The 18,949-nt window shown below is 37.9% G+C and overlaps 1 protein-coding gene across 2 annotated transcripts in view; it reads right to left on the bottom strand.

Moving 5' to 3' along the window:
* LOC122787461 (protein spinster homolog 2-like) overlaps positions 1-18,949 on the bottom strand; it is a 792,211-nt gene that overhangs the window by 13,000 nt on the left and 760,262 nt on the right. For both annotated transcript variants that reach the window (XM_044054193.1, XM_044054194.1), the window contains one exon: positions 2,581-2,627. In XM_044054193.1, coding sequence (XP_043910128.1) covers positions 2,592-2,627 — 36 coding nt within the window. In that variant the 3' untranslated portion in view covers positions 2,581-2,591. The remainder of the gene's footprint in view (positions 1-2,580; positions 2,628-18,949) is intronic.

Raw genomic sequence — 18,949 nt, 5'->3', positions numbered from 1 at the left:
CACTCTGTGTCCATGGTGGTGTGGAAGACCTTCTATGTAGCACAACTTATAAGTAAAGGTATGACATCTAGAGATAAGGAAATTATAGTCCACTGTACTCAGCCATCATTAGACCAATAATCGAGCACAATCCACCATTTGGCATGTACTTTACTATGCATTTACAGCAGCTGAAGTGACCTCAGAGGTTCCTCACAAAGAAAATACAGAGTTTAAGCAACATATCCTATATGGATAGACTAAATGCCCTATCTCTTTACTCTGTTTCCTACTGACTATTAAGGGGTGACCTATGCCTGACCTATAAGGCACTGACAAATCCAGCTCTGATGGAGCTGTTACACATCTGCAAGTCAAACAGCAGGAGGGTCACCCACTCTAGGGATATAAACTTAGTTAATGACTCAAACAAAACATGCTGGAGAGACATGTCTCTCACAGATTACCCCTTCTTTAAAACAGGCTTCCTATGCACATTAAGCAGAGCCCTTCCCTGGCCCTCTTCAAATGCAGATTGGATCAATGGATGGGGAGTCACAAATTCATACCTGGGGTAGTGCCCATGTCCCTTATGGACAGGGGAATTTATAAGATACTCAGTGTGCATTACACATTTCCATGCCATCCTCTTGCCCCTAAGGGCCTTATATTGGGTAGAATCTGATTATATTGACTAGGCTTCTAAGGGCTCTTAAGCCATTAGCCAAGTAGTCTCCTATGAACCTTTGAATGTGTTGGGAAGCATTTAAAATCCTGCTAGAGAGAGTAAGTTCTGCAGAGACAGATTCAAAATAACACATTTTAGAGAGAGAGTGCTGATTAGAAATAGGAGGCATTAGTGTAGGTGGAGATAAAAAGAAATTAGAAAGAAAATAAAACTGAAAGTGCACTTTTGGATTTAGCTAATAACTAACCGCTTCTTTCTTGGTTTGGCATTTTTCTTTGAGGAGTGCAACACACTTTGGCAGACCAAGTATATCATAGGCTTATTTCTAAAATACAAGACTTTGGCTATTCAGTTGATGAGGAAACATTTCCATCTGTGGTGTTGGCTGTCTGGATTCAGTTAGCAGTCTATGCAGTGGACGACATGTTTGGGGACGTGTAGGAATTGGAAGCCTCACTTTTTCTGCTGGGGATGGACTTGACAAGATCTTCTATAGAGAGCACTTTGAAATACTACAGCCTGTTTGAGTGATCATCCTAAGACAGAATCAAAAGATCAAGCAAAAGCCTTAAAAGGACAAAATGTAGATTTAAAATGGTCTTTTGGCATATTAAGGTTTGTATTGTAATAAACAAGACAATGTATTTTCTGACATACTGTAAGAGAGTAAAAGTTAAAGTATAACAAAGCTTTTACTAACACAATAGTCTCAGTTGAGAAATTAAAATTTGAGGACTAAAATAGTGAATCCTACTACCCATATTAATACTGCAAAGAAGGCATGCACTTAAACACCGAAATGTTTCTGCGGGGAGAAGCCCTCCACACTTCTCACATTACTGCTGCTTAAATATTTCTCCTCTCCAAGGATGAACAACTTCCTCAAATGTGGAATATTTAAGGAGTGACAACTGTTTATATTAACTTTCACTGTTTTGTTCTTGGCTGGGTTGTTTTTTTTAGTCCACATGTCTTTTCTGTGTCCATGTGGATTTTTACAAAAGTTTCCATTTTTTCCCACATCAGGAAGATGGGAGAGGTGAACTGCTGAGCCCTTACAATGGATGTAGGATGCAAGTGTGCATGTAGGTTTTCATCTAAATCATGCATTGGACTGACATCACATCAAGAATTAGTTTTCTGTCTTTTTTTCTTTTGGACTTCAGCCTTTCCTTTCTATTAACTTTACTTCAGAATCATAACTGTGGTCTTTTTAAGTATGAATGTTTCTTTACTTCAGTATTGTGATGCTACTCTTTAAACATTGACCAAACAGGCTGTGGTATATTAGCAAGCATTTCATCTCCTGCAAGGTCTGCCATAACCCAGTGTGAATGGCTCATGGCAAACACTGCATGTAAATCAGGGCTTGTGAAGGGTATCAGCTTACAAAAGCATATAGTCATGACATATAAACAATACCAGACACCGAGCTGGTGGAGATGGGAGAGAGAAAAAGAAATACAAAAATTTTGAGGTAATAAAAAAAAAAAACATTCAACAGCATACCGTATAAACTGCAAGCCAGATGACTATGAGTAGAAGCCCTAAAATTATTTTCATCTGTTTGTCTTTTATTCATGTATCTGTTTACTTTTCTTTTTTATCTTTATCTTTTTAGGCAAGATATTTGCCCTTACCTTCCCATAAGTCCCTAACGATACATAATATGAGCCTGAAGTTACTGTGGCCATTCTGAATACTAGGACTATAAACAGAGTCTAAAATCTGAACTTGGTGTCAGACAGTACAACAGACATTGAAGCAATGGAAATAGAGGTTGCAGAATATGAAATCAAGACAAACGCTATACTTACTAAAATACAGATCAAAAGCACACACTGCATAACTCTTTAGAGACTGTAAACAAATAAGAATAAAGGTACCACACTGTACCTTGGCAAGTGACTTACCATATCAGACTTTAAAAGAAGGTTGCGGCATCGCAAGCTGACTCATCCTAAAAGATAATAAAAATGCATGCGTCAAAAGGATTCGCATAGCCCGAATATAAATTACAGGTAACGCAGCGAGTTACAACATTCTTCTGAGCGACATCTTTAAGGTCATAGCATCTGTGAAGCTACAAGCATCCATTATGTAATAAAATTATTAATTAGCCCTAGACATAATGCAAAATAAGATGATCCACATATAGTTGGTATTTGTTTGCCAGCAGTCACAAAATCATACTCAGATGACAGGGTAAGGATAAGGCTGCATTTATATAAACCAGCTTTACTGCTATAGTGTTTGCAGTCCTAAATTTGATACAGGTGATCCAGGTGTGAACTGTGACCCGACATCACACACCTGCAGAAAGAAAGATATAAAATGTTTTATCTTTTCATAGATTATAAAAATACTTGTAAGAATGCTTCTGTTTGCTCTAGAAGTGACTCCATCAATTTGTCATTCTTAATGTCATAATGTTCGTTTTTTTCCTTTTAATACAGTGAAATAACTTTCATTTAAACGATCGCAACACAATGTGCTGCTGATCAACGGAATGTTACCTGTATATGAATATGTATGACGTGTGTGTAAGCGAATGTACGTATATAGCCACATTTACCTTAACGACATACTTATCACCATGACATAAATCCACGCATCTGTCAAAGAGCATACATATTTTAAGTAAATTAAATGTATGTCATTAAAACATTTATCTCCATCTTATTCCACCCCCTGAACTGGAAAATTACTGTAAACCTAATTCAGTTATAATTAATTAAAAAAATGAAACTGCATTCGTACTGTAAAAAAGTACTAATTCACTCAAGGCAGCTATCTAAATCAAACCTCCAGAGCACAACTCTTCACTTAAAATTAAAATCAAATAAGAAGTAATAATTAAAAAAAAAAAAAAAAAAAAAAAACTTTAGCCAGTAAATCTGAAAATGACATTCCTTGCAAAACAAACTAAATAAGGTTAAACATAGCTAATCTCTACAAAATAACAAAACCTAACATAACCATCATGACACGACTTACAGAATACAACTGAAAACTTTAGCTAACTGACTAAATAAATGAAAATTATTTTACAGCTCCTCACAAGACAACCCATTCACAAGAACCTGCAGGAACCATGTAAAACCCTTCTCAAAAGACAGTTTAAACAACCAGTGTAATTACTGTACCCCCACTTATATCAATGGCTAAACAGTAATTAAAACCCATTAAAAAATTAAATGCAAGTGAAATATGTGAAGGTCTAGTTTATGTGATACATGAATGGTCTAGTTTATGTGATACATGAATTATCTTGTTCCACCAAATATTCCATCCCAGTATTTTATAAATATATACATATATATATATATATATATATATATATGTATATATATATATGTATATATATATATATATATATATATATATATATATATATATATATATATATATATATATATATATATATATATATATATATATATATATATCTTGGAGTTAATCTAAAGTTTAGTAGATCAACATTAAAAACATTGGCCACAAAAGGCTGTGAAAACAAAAAGATCAGCATTGTAATGCACATTCTCTGAGGCATAACCTTGCACTGTGCAAAAGAAATCACCCCCCCCACAACTCCATGTGTGGGGGGGATGCACCTCCCCTGCTAAGTATATATACTCACTCCAAGATCGCTCAATCCCTATGAAATGGGCAGATTCCACAAACCCAGGGATTACCGATCTTGCACACCTGTTGACCATTTGTTTTGTTGAAAAAAATATATATATTTGTTGTATTATATGTGACTGAATGGTCACAACATTAATATCTGTTTGGTTGAGAACATTTGGTTGTTGACAGGTGTGCAAAACCAACAATCCTCAGGTAGGGGAATATACCCTATCCCTGGGGTTGTGCAATCTCGGAATAAACATGTGTATGGGGGTGGGCGCAGTGCTCATATAGAGGATGTAGGGGGGCTCTCCTGCGAAAATACTTACTGTTGGTTTAGCCCACTCTGGGGTTATTCTCAGAGCATGTGCAGAATGTGTTGATGCTTGGTGTTCCAACATTTGTATGTCGATGCTGTAACTGTTTGAACACAAATAAGGCGCACACGTATATGTATGTATCGTAGCAAGGCAACACACCACAGGTACTTGACTCAAGTTTAGTGTAATTTATTTACATTGTCCAAATGTAAGAGAGTTCAGTCTTTGACAGCAAACTTTTCACACAACATTTAGTAACTCAGTGCTCAGTTCAATCAGTTGGAGTTTGTGAAATAATTCAAATTCAGTAAATGAAATACTCCAATGTACACGTTTTTTACCCCCATATGTGGGGGTGCAGAAGGTTGCCCCATGGGAAAACACTGTCTTATAAATTTGTTTTGGAAGTTTTGATAATGTGTGAACAGTGGAACAGGAGATAATAACATTTTGTCTCATACACATAAATGGTTGTGTGTGTGTGTTCAAATATGCATTTAGATGAATGCAATTTTTAGTGTGTCTTAAAGATGAATGTGCATTTAATTAAATGTGGTTTTGGTCGAATTGTGTTTCAGTAAATAAATGTTTAATTGATGGTGGCAGTGAGATGTTGTGGTTTTGTTTTTATAAGGGAGTTTATGAAATTTTTGTAAGTGGTTCATGATGGTAGCATCAAATTCTTTGGATGTCATGTTTGCTGCAGGAGTTGTTGGTTCTGTCTATGATTGCTTTACCAGTCAGAGGAAAGCCTATGTTACATGTGGATGGTCACAAAGGTTTATGAGGAAAGCCTATGTTACATGTGGATGGTTGCAAAGGTTGGTGAGGAAAGCCTGTGTTACATGTGCATGGTTACAAAGGTTGGTGAGGAAAGCCTATGTTAGATGTGGATGGTTACAAAGGTTGGTGAGGAAAGCCTATGTTACATGTGGATAGTTACAAAAGTTGGTGAGGAAAGCCTATGTTAGATGTGGATGGTTACAAAGGTTGGTGAGGAAAGCCTATGTTACATGTGGATGGTTACAAAGGTTGGTGAGGAAAGCCTATGTTACATGTGGATGGTTACAAAGGTTGGTGAGGAAAGCCTATGTTACATGTGAATGGTTACAAAGGTTGGTGAGGAAAGCCTGTGTTACATGCAGATGCTTACAATGTTCAGTGTTGTTGAATGATGAATATTAGTAAATATTAACAAATGTAAAGGAGTACTATATTTTTACCTGTGCTTCTGAAGAGAAGCTAGTTAAAACAACTGAACATTTACAGGATCCTGGTGTCACAGTAATTGAGGAAGCCCGTTCAAAGCTTTGAGTTTCAGCCAACCTAGTACTATTGTATAAACTGTTGAAGTTGCCTTCACAATCTGCTTTAGTGTTCACTCTATCTTATGTCAGGTATAAGGTTACATGGAGGGATGGTGTCTCTCAGGTTGTCACCTTGTAAACATTATAGCCTTCAGTGTAGACTTCCAAAGAACAGTTTATCAAAAGATTATTCATCAATTCTTTTGTGTCAGTAGTGTTTTTTAACTATCAGAAATAACATAATGGATCTTTGCAGCACATCTGTTTAAATTATTAGTGGAACTTTCCTAGTAATTTTTTTCTGAGCAAGCAGTTGTACTCCATCCATGTGGATTTAAATAATGGCTTCTTTTCTAAAACAGTCCATATGGTATTCCCTTTTATGAATGTCGACTCTGTACATATATTTATAGTATTATTTTGGTCTTTACTGTTTAAAATGGAGAAGGTTGTAGCTTAAACTACTCCTCCTTTGTACTTTGCAATTTTGAGCCAGTCATGATTAAAAGTGTTTTTGAATCCTTCTGTGGCAAAAGTGAGAGGTTGCTACTTTTGCTTTCACCAAAATATGTGGCATAAAATGCAAAGTCTGAACTTCGCTTGCTCTTATGGAGGGGACATGAAAGCAGATTTGTATGGGAGTCTTTTTCTTACTTGCTTGAACATGACATTGAATATGCTTTGGCAGAGTTAAGGATGGAATGTTCTGCTGTTGTTATTCCTTTAATAAATTATTTTGAAGAGTACTGTGTTCTCAGTCATTTAAGGAAATTTAAGACTTGCACTGCTTTATATTATTGGTTTGCTCCTGGGATCACTACATCTTTCTGGGGCACTGAATTGTTTGATTTTTAATATACCTAAAAATCAGAACTGAATTGCAGCATTGTACAGGTGCATTAGAGTACTTATTGGTGTTATTAAGAATAATTTAGTGAAAGAGCAAAACAGGATAGATGATGTTTGTATTATAGTAATGCCTAGGATTCATTTTTCACTATCCCTTGGAAGACTGCCACAAAGGAGCTATTTCTGCAGGGAATTCCATCTACTAGGAGTGCTTGTAATCATTTTTGATTTCTTCAAGGGCATCTCTCAGCCTGTTTCTTGATTTATTTTATGCTCTATTATCATGTGACTATAGTTGTTTTCTGCTTGTGTTACAGCTTTGCTTTGTGAGTGCCTACATAAATGCATTTGCACAAGTTTCAATAAATTATTAGTCGAGTAAATATGGTTTTAATTTAAATTAATTTCAATGTTTTTTTTATTTTGATTTTGTGCTTGTCAGTGTCCATTTGAACTTTAGTATCAAATCCATATGTGTATATGGATAATATATACAACGATTTGGTGAGGAAATACAAACAGCTGGTTTGATTAAAATGGGAATCATTGACTTGTGTGATCAGTTCCGATTCCATCATTGTGTAGGCAGCATTTTTGTGCAAGATCTGGGAACACTGCATTAAAGAAATTTCTTCTTTTCCATGTTGTTGTGCAGTCTTCCAATTGGTTTACATATATTTGTAAGGTTGCAGGGGGTTTATTGTCCTGCAAAAGCACTTGCTTTTCTGTTTTTAGCACTTTTTGAATAAACATTTGATGTAATTTGATCAAAACAATGTTAGTTGATGGAGTATGTTTGATTTTGAGTCATACATTATCTTTCACCGTGTGTGTGTGTGTGTGTGTGTGTGTGTGTATATATATATATATATATTTATTTATTTAATGGTTTCACTCTATACTTTTTTCAATTAATAATTACATTGCAGCAAGTGTGTTGAATATTGGTGATGCTGGGGGGGGGGGGGTGAAGGAATTTTCCCTTATCCCCAGTTTTGTGTAATCTTGGAATTATTATATCTACAGCTACAGTGGTTTAGGGGTTATTGCAGGTAGAGTTTGTTCCCATACAAAACTACCACATTTCTTGTTTTACTTGTTGCTCAAATGATTATATTGCTGATTTTTTTAAAAATATGAATGGGCTCTTGCCAATTTGTTTTTATTGAGCTGACACAAACAAACCCTCAGAGTTGCTGCATACCACATGCTTTGTATGGCTATAAACACTTTTGTACAACACACACTATGTTTGGAATTAATGGCTTTGGAATAAACAAATAATTTCTTCTACATCTTTACTGTAGAAGTCTTTTATCATGCCTATATATGTGGCAAAGTTTTGCCTAGGAAAGCAGTGTTTATAAATAAAATGATACAGCAGGTAAGTTAAGTACTTGAACGACTCAATCTGAATACTGTGGTGTAACTTTCACTGTAGGGAACATGTCTGGGACTGTGGATGTCAGTTCTGACAAATGACTTTCTTTGGCCAACAGATTTGGCACTCACATTAAGAACAATAATGAGATCTCCTGCTAAGGCAGTGAGCAAGAAGTGCAGGACTTGGCTTTCAATGCATATGGGCAACCATATGCTTCACTGCTGTGTCTGCTTAACTCAGCCATATAACTGTGTAAGATAAGTATTGTTACTGAAACATCCTTACAAATGTTACAAAGCAAACTGATTCAGTGCTGTCTGGGAAATGCAGTGCCTCGTATCTTATTAGGGCCTGTGTGACCTGAAAAAAGTAGAGGCATTCCAATCTTACCTTTCCCTCTTACTCAGAGGGAAGTGCTACCCTCACAGCTTGAGACATTTTTTTTGCCACACTGTTTTACTTGTATAATGCTACAGCCGTTACAGCCTTGGCCGTTTCTGAACCATTACACATGTTCTACTGTACTAAAGTCACATGCTGCAGTTCTTTTTAAAGTTCTATATTAATGTTTATCTTATCACATTACTAATCTTGTAAAATGTATTTATTTGACCATGATCTTGTATACCTGATAAGTCCCTAGAAGTGCATTTGTGGTATGCTTGTATAATGTCCCTAAGCACCTCAAGCAGAGTGCCTTTCAACTTCAGTACCTCAGTATTTCCTGTGTACTGTAACATTTATATGACTTTATTTATTTATTATTTGCTGCAATAGGGCATTTTCCAAGTGGGCATCTCCAGACAAAAAGTGTAACATAAATGAATATCAAGTATTTGTCAATGCTTAAATGTTAAAATGCTATACTAGATGTAGCAAAAATGGTCAAAGATAAGTGACCTTTTTTGTCTAGCCATACTGGCCAACTATTCCATCATAATTACTTTTCCACAGTGCTGTTTCCTGTTCCTTGGCCTCAGTCACCAGTGAGGGTACATCAGCATGTTTAGCAATCGCTGATATCTCCTGCTAAAATCAGACTTATTTGACTTACTACCGCTGCTCATGGTCTTCATCACTTATTATAAAAACAAAAAACTTGGAATGAGTTCCCTAATCTTTCAGTACATGGCATTTCATTTAATGTATTATGTATGAGTTTATATTGCTACAGTCATTTTATCTAAAGGTAATGTGATCTAAAAAGGAAAACAGTGGTTCACTTAATCTCAAGGGCATATATACCACAAATGACTGCATCCATTTGACTGAAAACTTGTTAGCTTGTAGAACATGACTGTTGGTTTGACTTTATAGGATAGGAATTAAAATGCAAATTTGTGTTACTCAGCATTAGTTCCTTGTTAATAGCCACTGTTAAGTTGTACCTCCATGTCCAGACGTTTGCGTATGTGGACCAGCAGTGATTCAGTGTGCCATGACTATTCTCTTTTCCCCACTGTTGTGAGATTATAGAGTTAGTATTAAGGTGTGTGTAGGTCCTGGGAGGGGGGTTGTGCACCACACAAAAAAAAAATCTTTTGGAGATATATTTAGTGTATCTGGCATTTTCAGTGAAATAAGTTTTGAAGTTTTGTGTATAGAATGCAGTGGGTTTAATTGTACATTCGCTAGAACAAATGTTTTCTTTGGTGGATTGTTTGACTGGACTACTGGTTCATCGCAGGATGCTGACTGCTGTATGTGTGTGTGTGTGTGTGTGTGTGTGCGCGCGCGCGCAGGATCACTATACAGTGGGGAGTGGGATTTTGCCCTTTCCACACTGTTTTGGGATCTCTGAGTTGTTATATATAATTAACAGGGGGTTGTGAGTGGCACAGCCTCCAGCATAAGGGGTGCTTGACCTCCTGCACAATTTTTTATTTTTTAATTTTGCAGGCACCAAGATTTGTGCTCAGCACATCTGCACTGGCATGTTGACTGATTTAGTTACAACTGTTTGCAGTTGATGCAGTGTACGCCAATAGAACTGGTTGGTGACATGAGCACACAACTATATATCAGCTTTTGAAATCAATTGTCTCAACGATCTAGATTACAGAACAGAAACTTGAGTGCTCATTAAGATTTATGTAAAATGTGTTGCTATACGTTTAGCAGTAGTTGCTTTATACAATGCACTAATTTCATTGCAAGAAGGTAAGCATGCACGTGTTCTGGGCTATACCGTGTTTGCCAACTTGGTGGCAATGTTCATAATTTATGTGCAAGTTTGTGGGTGTATGTATCCATAAGTATACAGTAAAGTCTTACCAGAGAATTCATTAAAGGGCTAGTGTGAGCCATATATCATAGTCTAAAAAGGCCATGCTCTCATTACAAGGTATTTTGTGATTCATAGCCATGTTAGCAGTCATGAAAATTGACATCATTATCAGCCAATATGCATGTCTCTGAATCACAGTTACTACCATGATTTGCAGATTGTGACAATTAACTGCTGATCATGTATGTATTGGCACCCTACCTCAGTCACTTTCCCACATACACTCTACAGTCCCTGACTTGTATAACCTACTACCTAGTGTTTCTCCCCACCATGGATCCCTGTACTAGCTGAAGTTAATGCACATGGGTTTAGAGTACTACTTGGTGGCTATTGATTTCCCCCACCCCCTGATCCTCATAATAGCAATCAGTGTACTACCCTGGTAAACTAACTGACTAACAAAATAAATAGTTTTCATGCAGTTATGGCACATTTATTTTCTGTGGTGGCTAGTGTCCCCCCATTCCCCAATCCCCATGCTGCTTTAAGTGCCATTATAGCCCAGTTGTAGAATCCCTGATATCTAGTGTTCCCCCTACCCACAATCCTCATACTGGAGTCAGTGCCTTTATGGCACTTAAATGTAGAGAAATCATTGGTGTGTAATGTTCCCCATCCTCCAATCCCTGTACTGAAGTCAGTGCCTTATGGCACATGCAGTAATCTCTGGCGTCTAGTGTTTCCTAAAACCTCTCATTCCTGTACTGAAGTTATAGCAGTTAAGTGTAAATAAATCCCTGGTGTCTAGTGTTCTCCACCCTCCAGTCCCTGTACTGAAATTGGTGTCTTTATGGTACTTAACTGTAGAGCAATCCCTGATGTCTAGTTGCTTCCCCCACTCCCAGTCCCTGTACTATGGTTGTGTTCACTACTGTGACATAGTGGGGATGGCTGTGGTGATCTACATGGCTGAACGATTTCTTGATTTGCTGAGTGTGTAGATGCCTTCCTGGAGGAGCTTGGGGGTGGTGGTGCACATGGCTACTTTGGAGACAGCTCATTGTAGTGCAGCAAGTCTTTGTGCTGAAGCAGTGCGCAGCACCAAGTTAGGGCTGTTGTTGAATACAAAATGTTCATCTACATGTCACGGTACCTTTTATGAATATCCCTGTTAGTGTTACACTGACTTGTAGTGACTTGTACAAAAGACATCGAGGCAAACATCCTGCTATTTTGCACGTCTCCCCACATGAAAAGAAACATGTTTGTGTAGCAGCACCTGCATTCAACAGCATTAATAAGCATCACAAAATGAGAGCACTGAGAATTTCTTAGGCCTTGTCCACATTTTAGTGAAGGTCTGTTTAGGAAGAACTTTCAGGATGCTAGCAAGATGCTATCTGAAATGTTTACACATCAATGTCTTTAGTGGGCTAATGCAAACAAAATGGCTAGGAGACAGAGAATAATAACCCCCCCCCCCCGAGGCTCTTTGTCTCACAGGATATCCACATTGCACCCTGTTCTCTCAGATCACTAGGTACAGTTGTATGTAACTGGGGCCCTGTATTGGAGTATAAACAGAGATCAGTGAAGAGCTCTGCATTAGTCTTCACTCCATGGTGGAAGAGGAGGAACTAGCAATGGCTGCTATAACTTAATGGCAAAACTTGTCATACATTTTAAAAATGAATTTGCTTTTTGTATATTTTCTTATATGTACATCTCACAAGAATGGTGAAGAAAAGGAGGGTTTAACTGATTTAATCCTGTATATGTAGTAAAAGACCTTACAAAACTGACATCTGAACAACTTATTTTAAGCCCTAGCACTAAAGAAGGTAACAAGTATTTCTGTGGCACTGACAGGACAGAAGTCTGTTGATAAAGCAAAGTTCCAACATTAAATTACCAATCCATCTTTGATCCAAGCAATCTACAGCCAGAAGTACTAACTCCTTTGCTATACACAACTGTTTATCAGTTGTACATGACTTATGAACTCTTACCTATGCAGAGGAACTGCCATTATATACAGTATGAAATATGTGGCCCTCATCAGCAAACAGGGAGCTGAAAGAGTAGCAGCAAGAAAGCTGGCAGAGTGCCCAAGGTAGGGGAAATAAGGAATTACCAGAGACTACGTGTTGTTCAGTGTCATTCTGAGAAGCCTACTGTGAAGAAATGCTGAGAGATGGGAGGCATTAAAACACTGGTAGTGGAACAACTGAGGAAGGGATGATCTAAAGAGTGAATGTCTAGAACAGGAGAAGAAACAAGCAGGGTAGGGTGACAGCCAACATGGTTAAATGCGATAATCAGAGGGATTCAAGGAAAAAGAGGACTTGTACTAGGATGGCAGAGAATAAAGCCATCTTATTCTGGATTCTGTGGTCACTGAATAGAAAACCCCAATGCATAGCTTGTTAAACCAACACCCCACCCCTTCAACTCTTGAAGAGCAAGGAAAAAAACTGCTTCATTCACTGTAATAAGCTGATCAGTAAGCAATTGACTTATTACAGTTAGATCTACACCCCACAACTCTTGCATTCAAGAGAAAAAAAAACAAACAAACATCAGAAGTTCTTTCTAGAAGCACACCAACCAGGTGGCCAGATGCAAGGCAGCCCCCCCATTCCAGTCATTCAGGTCCTGTTTCTGTGTCTCTGCTCCCAACGCTCCTGTCTGCACAGAGCACTACAGCACTCATGCTTTTTTAAACTATAGCAAACTGCCTGCTACAAATGTTGCAAACAGTTGCTCAGTTTATACCCTGCCTGCAAAAAAAAAAAAAAAACACTCCTTTTTAAACTGTAGCAAATTGCTTGCTACAAATATAGCAAGCAGTTGCTACGGTTTAGACCACACATGGGGCGCTACAGTGCTCAGGCTGGACCGCAAATGCAATACCAGCTTTTAAAAGCATTATTGCATTAAAGAAAGATCCAGATTGGCTGAACATGCCTCCCCACCACTTTGCACTCAGGGAAGTTGCCCCTCTCTCCGTACCCTAGCTATGCTACTGAGACAACCATCTTCCTGCGTAACCCAGTGCAGACTGGATTGTGGACAGAAAGCTGGTATCTGGGGTTCAACACAATAAATGTAAATGTTAAGCACTTTGCTGTACAGAATGAAAGGCAAACATCAGTGTTAGCAATAGCTTTATTATGGACACAGAAAATGATGGATGTTCTCACCACCCTCAGATAAGCATGCTGTGCAATCAGAGATAGCAGTGGCAAAAGCTCAAAAACAAACAGCTGCACTGCTACGAGTGCGGTGTCTAGAGATGCAGATGTTGCCTTGAACTTTGACCTCAACTAGAAGACTATATGTATGTCTGTGTGTGTGTATGCATGTGTGTATATATATATATATATATATATATATATATATATATATATATATATATATATATATATATATATATATATAGATATATTGAAACTTTAAACCAGTGAAAACATTCACCAGGAAACTAACCACTTGGCCAGCCTGGAGGTATTTGCCCTGTTCTCCACTATAGTGTGATCTTGGAGTTGGTATATGTAGTTGGTGGGGGGGGCACAGCCCCCCACTTTGGTGGGCTTTAACTGCTTTGTTGTACGTATGTTATCCTGGTGGCCAAGTGATTAGTTTCCCAGTGAACATTTTCAGTGGTTTAAGGTGTCACTTAAATGAAGATTCGATATTGTCGTCTCAATGAAACAGGATTCGCTTATATGGGGTTTCAATATTCTGAAGTAGACCCATATGTGTATATATATATATGGGTCTATATGACTTGGTCGACAGTTCATATGATCGACTGTTTATTTGGTCGACAGTTCATTTGATCGACAAGCATTTTAGGTGGGGGGCCTCACCCCCCACACCCCCCAATGTGGGGGGCTGTGCCCCCCTAACTATATATATCAACTCCAGGGTCACACAACATTGGGGAAGGGGGAAAATGCTTGTCGATCAAATGAACTGTCGACCAAGTAAACAGTCAATCATATGAACTGTCGACCAAGTCATATAGACCCATATATATATATATATATATATATATATAGATATATATATATATATATATATATATATATATATATATATACACACATACATACATACATACACACACACACACACACACACACACACACCTTTGAAGGGCAGAGCCATCAAGTTAGTTGAGCCTTTGAGACTGTAGGTCACCATCCTGGGAAGTGAAACAGGAGATAATGAGTATAAAGAGATGGCCAAATCACTTGGGAGTGCCAACTGCTGGAATGCAGGACTGGGGCTGTAGGATACTGACATATTGCTTCATTAGGAGAAGAATGGTGATACTAAAGTGAGGACCAGAGGTGCTGAGAAGATCTGAGACCATCATTAGGAAATATAATTTGATGGAGAACAGGAAAGTTGAATACATTGCTGGAAAGCAGGGCTTTTAAGATAATTGGGGCAGGAGAGAAAAAAGATGTTAAAGGGAAAGAACAGCCTTACAGGTCCTGCTGCAACATTAGGCCAACACAATGAAACAAATGTTTTCAATCATCAATTTCCCTTCATGCCAAACTTCTAACCAATCTCACTGTAAACAGTTTACTGGTAGAACAATGTTATGTAAAACAAGCCCCCTGTAATATAATGCTATTAGTGCAACTGCTATGTACCAGCTGTCGGTATATGTGTTTGTAAGACCATAGAAGTGACTGTAAGTACTCAGAGACTGGGGTGTACCTTTCAACTCCTCTTTACTGTATTGTTTTGCTTTGACAATATACGACTCAGAGTTTCAGTCATTTGTTGGCTTATTCATACAGCCAACAACAGACTGGCTTCCTGTAGATTATCAAGGTCAGAAGGAACAATCACTAATGCTCTTCATGTTTTGAGCATTTGCAATCACATCAGAAAGGGTTCCACTGGGCACTTTTAAGCTTTTTTTGGACATATTTAACAACAGACTGTGATTATCTGTGAACTTCCTCAGTGCTGTTAGTTTTCAGATTGGACCATTTGTTGCCAGTGGATTTCTTGCCAATTTTACAGTCAGTGCCTCACCGTCAGCATGGCATTGCTCTCTACTCTGCCAGATTTTGCAGAAGGTGTCTGGTTTTGTCTCATATTGTCCATTCCATCATAACATTTTGATCAGTCATCATTTTGCTGCTGCATTATTCTCAACTCTCCAGAATTTTTCAGAATATCCAGATTTTTGCCAAATATTTTTATTCTGTCCCTCATACAATTTGTGGATTTCTGGCAAATCACTAAATATTGCAGTCATTAAACAATGACAGACATCCAAGTTTCAGACTTCGTATCCCATCCAAAAATGCATGGTAAAGCAAAACTTATTATTCTAGCAATTTCTGTGTATATAAGAACAATGTTTAAGAGCAACATTTAAACATGTCACTCACTTTGGGTCTTTGTCTTCCCCATTATGTTTGGCTAAAAGGTTCAGAGGTATATGGACAAAAGTTACTCCTAGCTGCTCCGAGTAATAGCAGCTGCTGATAGTTCCAACCAAAAAAATCTGTTGGCTGGCCTGGTTGGTTGCCTAAATTGTGTTTTTTTTTCTGGTATCTGTCATACACTTGCTGTTCTGCAAGGTTGACTTCATCTTTGAAAGATCCAGGTGTGCAGGGTGGACTGACTAAAACTGTTGCTCTTGCTGCAGTGTGCTGCCTGCTCGCCACTACTAGACTGCTGCCGTGCCCATTCAATTTATTCCTAAAGGACATTTGTTGGCAGGTTTGCTGTTACTGTTTGCCAATTGGCTCTTATCTTTTGCCATTGCTCTGTGGGCTTAACAGGTGTGGCTTAATCAATCTGGACTGGGGTTGCTGCTCCCTGTTACAGCATACCCCACAAAGAGAGGGCATCCAAATCCAAACGGCTTCCAGTAAGTAAAACGAGATAGATATTAAATATTGATGGATTGTCCCTAATTTTGCTTCACAGTGTTGGTCTGTTTCTTTTCAAATTTGTGGGGGGGGAGGGGGGATCTTGCAAACTACTGAGGACTGCAGTCAGATAAATATATATCAGACCATGTCATTCATCAGTATCAGCTGTTCCTGATTTTGCCTCATATTTCAGTTTTGTTCTCTTAAGGTTAGTGGTTTTCTGTCAAATTGCTGAATACCGGTCAATAAATAATGACATTTATTTTCAGATAGAGACTTTATAGCCTTTAAAAATGCATTACTTTAGCTACTCTTTTAAGTACATGAAAGCAATATTTAAACTCGGTCCCTGATTTTTGGTATTTGTCCCCCATTATTTATTTATGATTTATCCCAAATTTTTGATCAAAGAGGTTGAGACAAGTATGTATGCTTAATATCCTTCAGAAAATGTATGCTAATGCAAAGCTGGTTATTCTAGCAACTTTCTGTGTATGTAAGAGTGATACTTAAAATCTGTCCTTGATTTTGGTATTTCTTTCCTATTATTTTTGGCCTTTCCCTAAATTTTACTACAAGAGGTTGAAAGCAATGAGAACATTTGTGTTGTACATATAATATCCTGAACTTAATGTTTCAGTGTTTTAATTAATTTTAAACTGTAATGCTCTTAATCTGTCTTTCTCACATTTTGCAGAGATTGTGTGTAATATGTACAGCTTTGATGATTGACCTGTTTACAAAGAACCACATAGTCTGTTAATCTGCTGTTAATTGTCTGTTATTTGCTAAAACAGTGGTTCACTTAATCTATCTATAGACTGTTTATATGTGTTGCTACTATATCCATCAGGTTTAACTCCACACTCTCCATAAAAAGTACTTCCTTAAATAAGACATCATCTCTGTCTTTGATGAATACATTGATCCAAGGTACCTTTCCAGCCACAACCCATGCACAAGGTAGACAATAAATTTAGCAAATAACAGACAATTAACAGCAGATTAACAGACTATGTGGTTCTTTGTAAACAAGTCAATCATCAAAGCTGTACATATTACACACAATCTCTGCAAAATGTGAGAAAGACAGATTAAGAGCATTACAGTTTAAAATTTGAACTATTCTTGATGCCAAGTAGCAAGGTCGAAAACAACAGTTAATCTACTACACAACTAAGCGGGTAATTTATATATATTGTGAGAGTATAACACATTAATAAAGAAAATCCTAGGTCATCACAGGATTTGCAGTCTGCCAGATCATTAAATGGTTATAGAATTAGTTTTCCTGGATGTACCATTTCCTGTTTTACAGGACGTACTTTCTTCAGTGATGACACAGACGGTGAATCAGGAAACCACCAAGATTTCATTTGTCTGAAACTTCATTGATTGCGCCACTGAGCTCGCTGAATTCATTTGTAACCCTAGGGGATTGTAGTCTCTACTAAGGAGCCTATGTATAAGGGAAGCAAGTAAAAGTACTGCCTATTCCTGTCCTGAGTCACCCATTTTTGGACATACAATGATGCTGTCCTGACCCTTAGAAGCTTATGAAACTGCAGGAGTTCTCATTGTGAGATTAGCCAAATGTAAGCAGATGTAAGGCATATTTCAGTTGGGAAAATAAATATTATTGTCCATCAGTGGCCAAGTATGGTTTATTATCCTTGGCCACTGAGTTCATTTCCTTAATGGGCAACTTCCCAGTCTATGTTCCCCAGAAGAAATCATTCCTGGTACAATTTCTATTTGTATGCCGGAAGAGAAACAAAGTTTTTGAGTTCTTTATCTACAGTTGAGTGACTGTGAAATTCATGTATATCCATGCAAGTAAGGTGGAGGGATGCAGGCAGACTTAAATATCAGTATAAATAAGGGGTGTAGGTGCAGGAGGGCTTATCTCACTACAAAAAATGTTTTTTATTGTTCATTTTTTCCAGCATTTGATGGGTTTGTTTCAACCAGATAAGCCTTTGACTGATCTAGCATTGAGGAAACATTATAGAAGGTCAGTATACAGCAGTCAAAAAGCATGTTCACATTGTGTGTGACTAGTAAATGGCCAAGCACCTTAGTAATCCATTCACCTTGCTATTGGCACGATAGCATAGGATCAAACCAAATACCAAGATGTTTAACAACTGAACCTGTGTGACTGGACAGCTATCAGTCTACATAAACTCATTCCGTGATGCACAGGTTTTGTATCCCAACTGCACTGCAGGTAATCCAAATTGATTTAGTGGTCTTGAGCACAGGAGAAAGCTGTCCAGGTCTGACCAACTAACATGGCCTTAGCCATTTCAGGTGAGGGTGTTGGCAAAGTCTTACAGTGAGAGTGTCATCTGGCAGCCAGCCAGACATTACAGCTCTGGGCACTGCAAATCAGGAGCCATGGGCTCACCAAGGAGTTTGCAATCACTGCAAAAGCATACAAGAGTGGGTAGAAGGGGGCAGTCTTACCGTGTGCAAGGAGTTAAGTAACATGATCAGGAAGTGCAGTTTCTGCGTCCTTTTCTATACCTGCATTTCTGAATGCCAATATAGAAATTCACTTGAGTGTTTTGTGTGTGCTAAGAAGCTGTACCAAGCTATTTGTAGCAATCAGCTTGCTACAGTTTAAAAGGATGAGTTGTTCTTTTTT

This window comes from Protopterus annectens, chromosome 13.part0, assembly GCF_019279795.1.
Source record: "Protopterus annectens isolate FY-2018-M chromosome 13.part0, PAN1.0, whole genome shotgun sequence".
Lineage (NCBI taxonomy): Eukaryota > Metazoa > Chordata > Ceratodontiformes > Protopteridae > Protopterus > Protopterus annectens.
The sequence above is the reverse complement of the archived record's forward strand: the minus strand, read 5'-3'. Positions and strand labels throughout refer to the sequence as shown.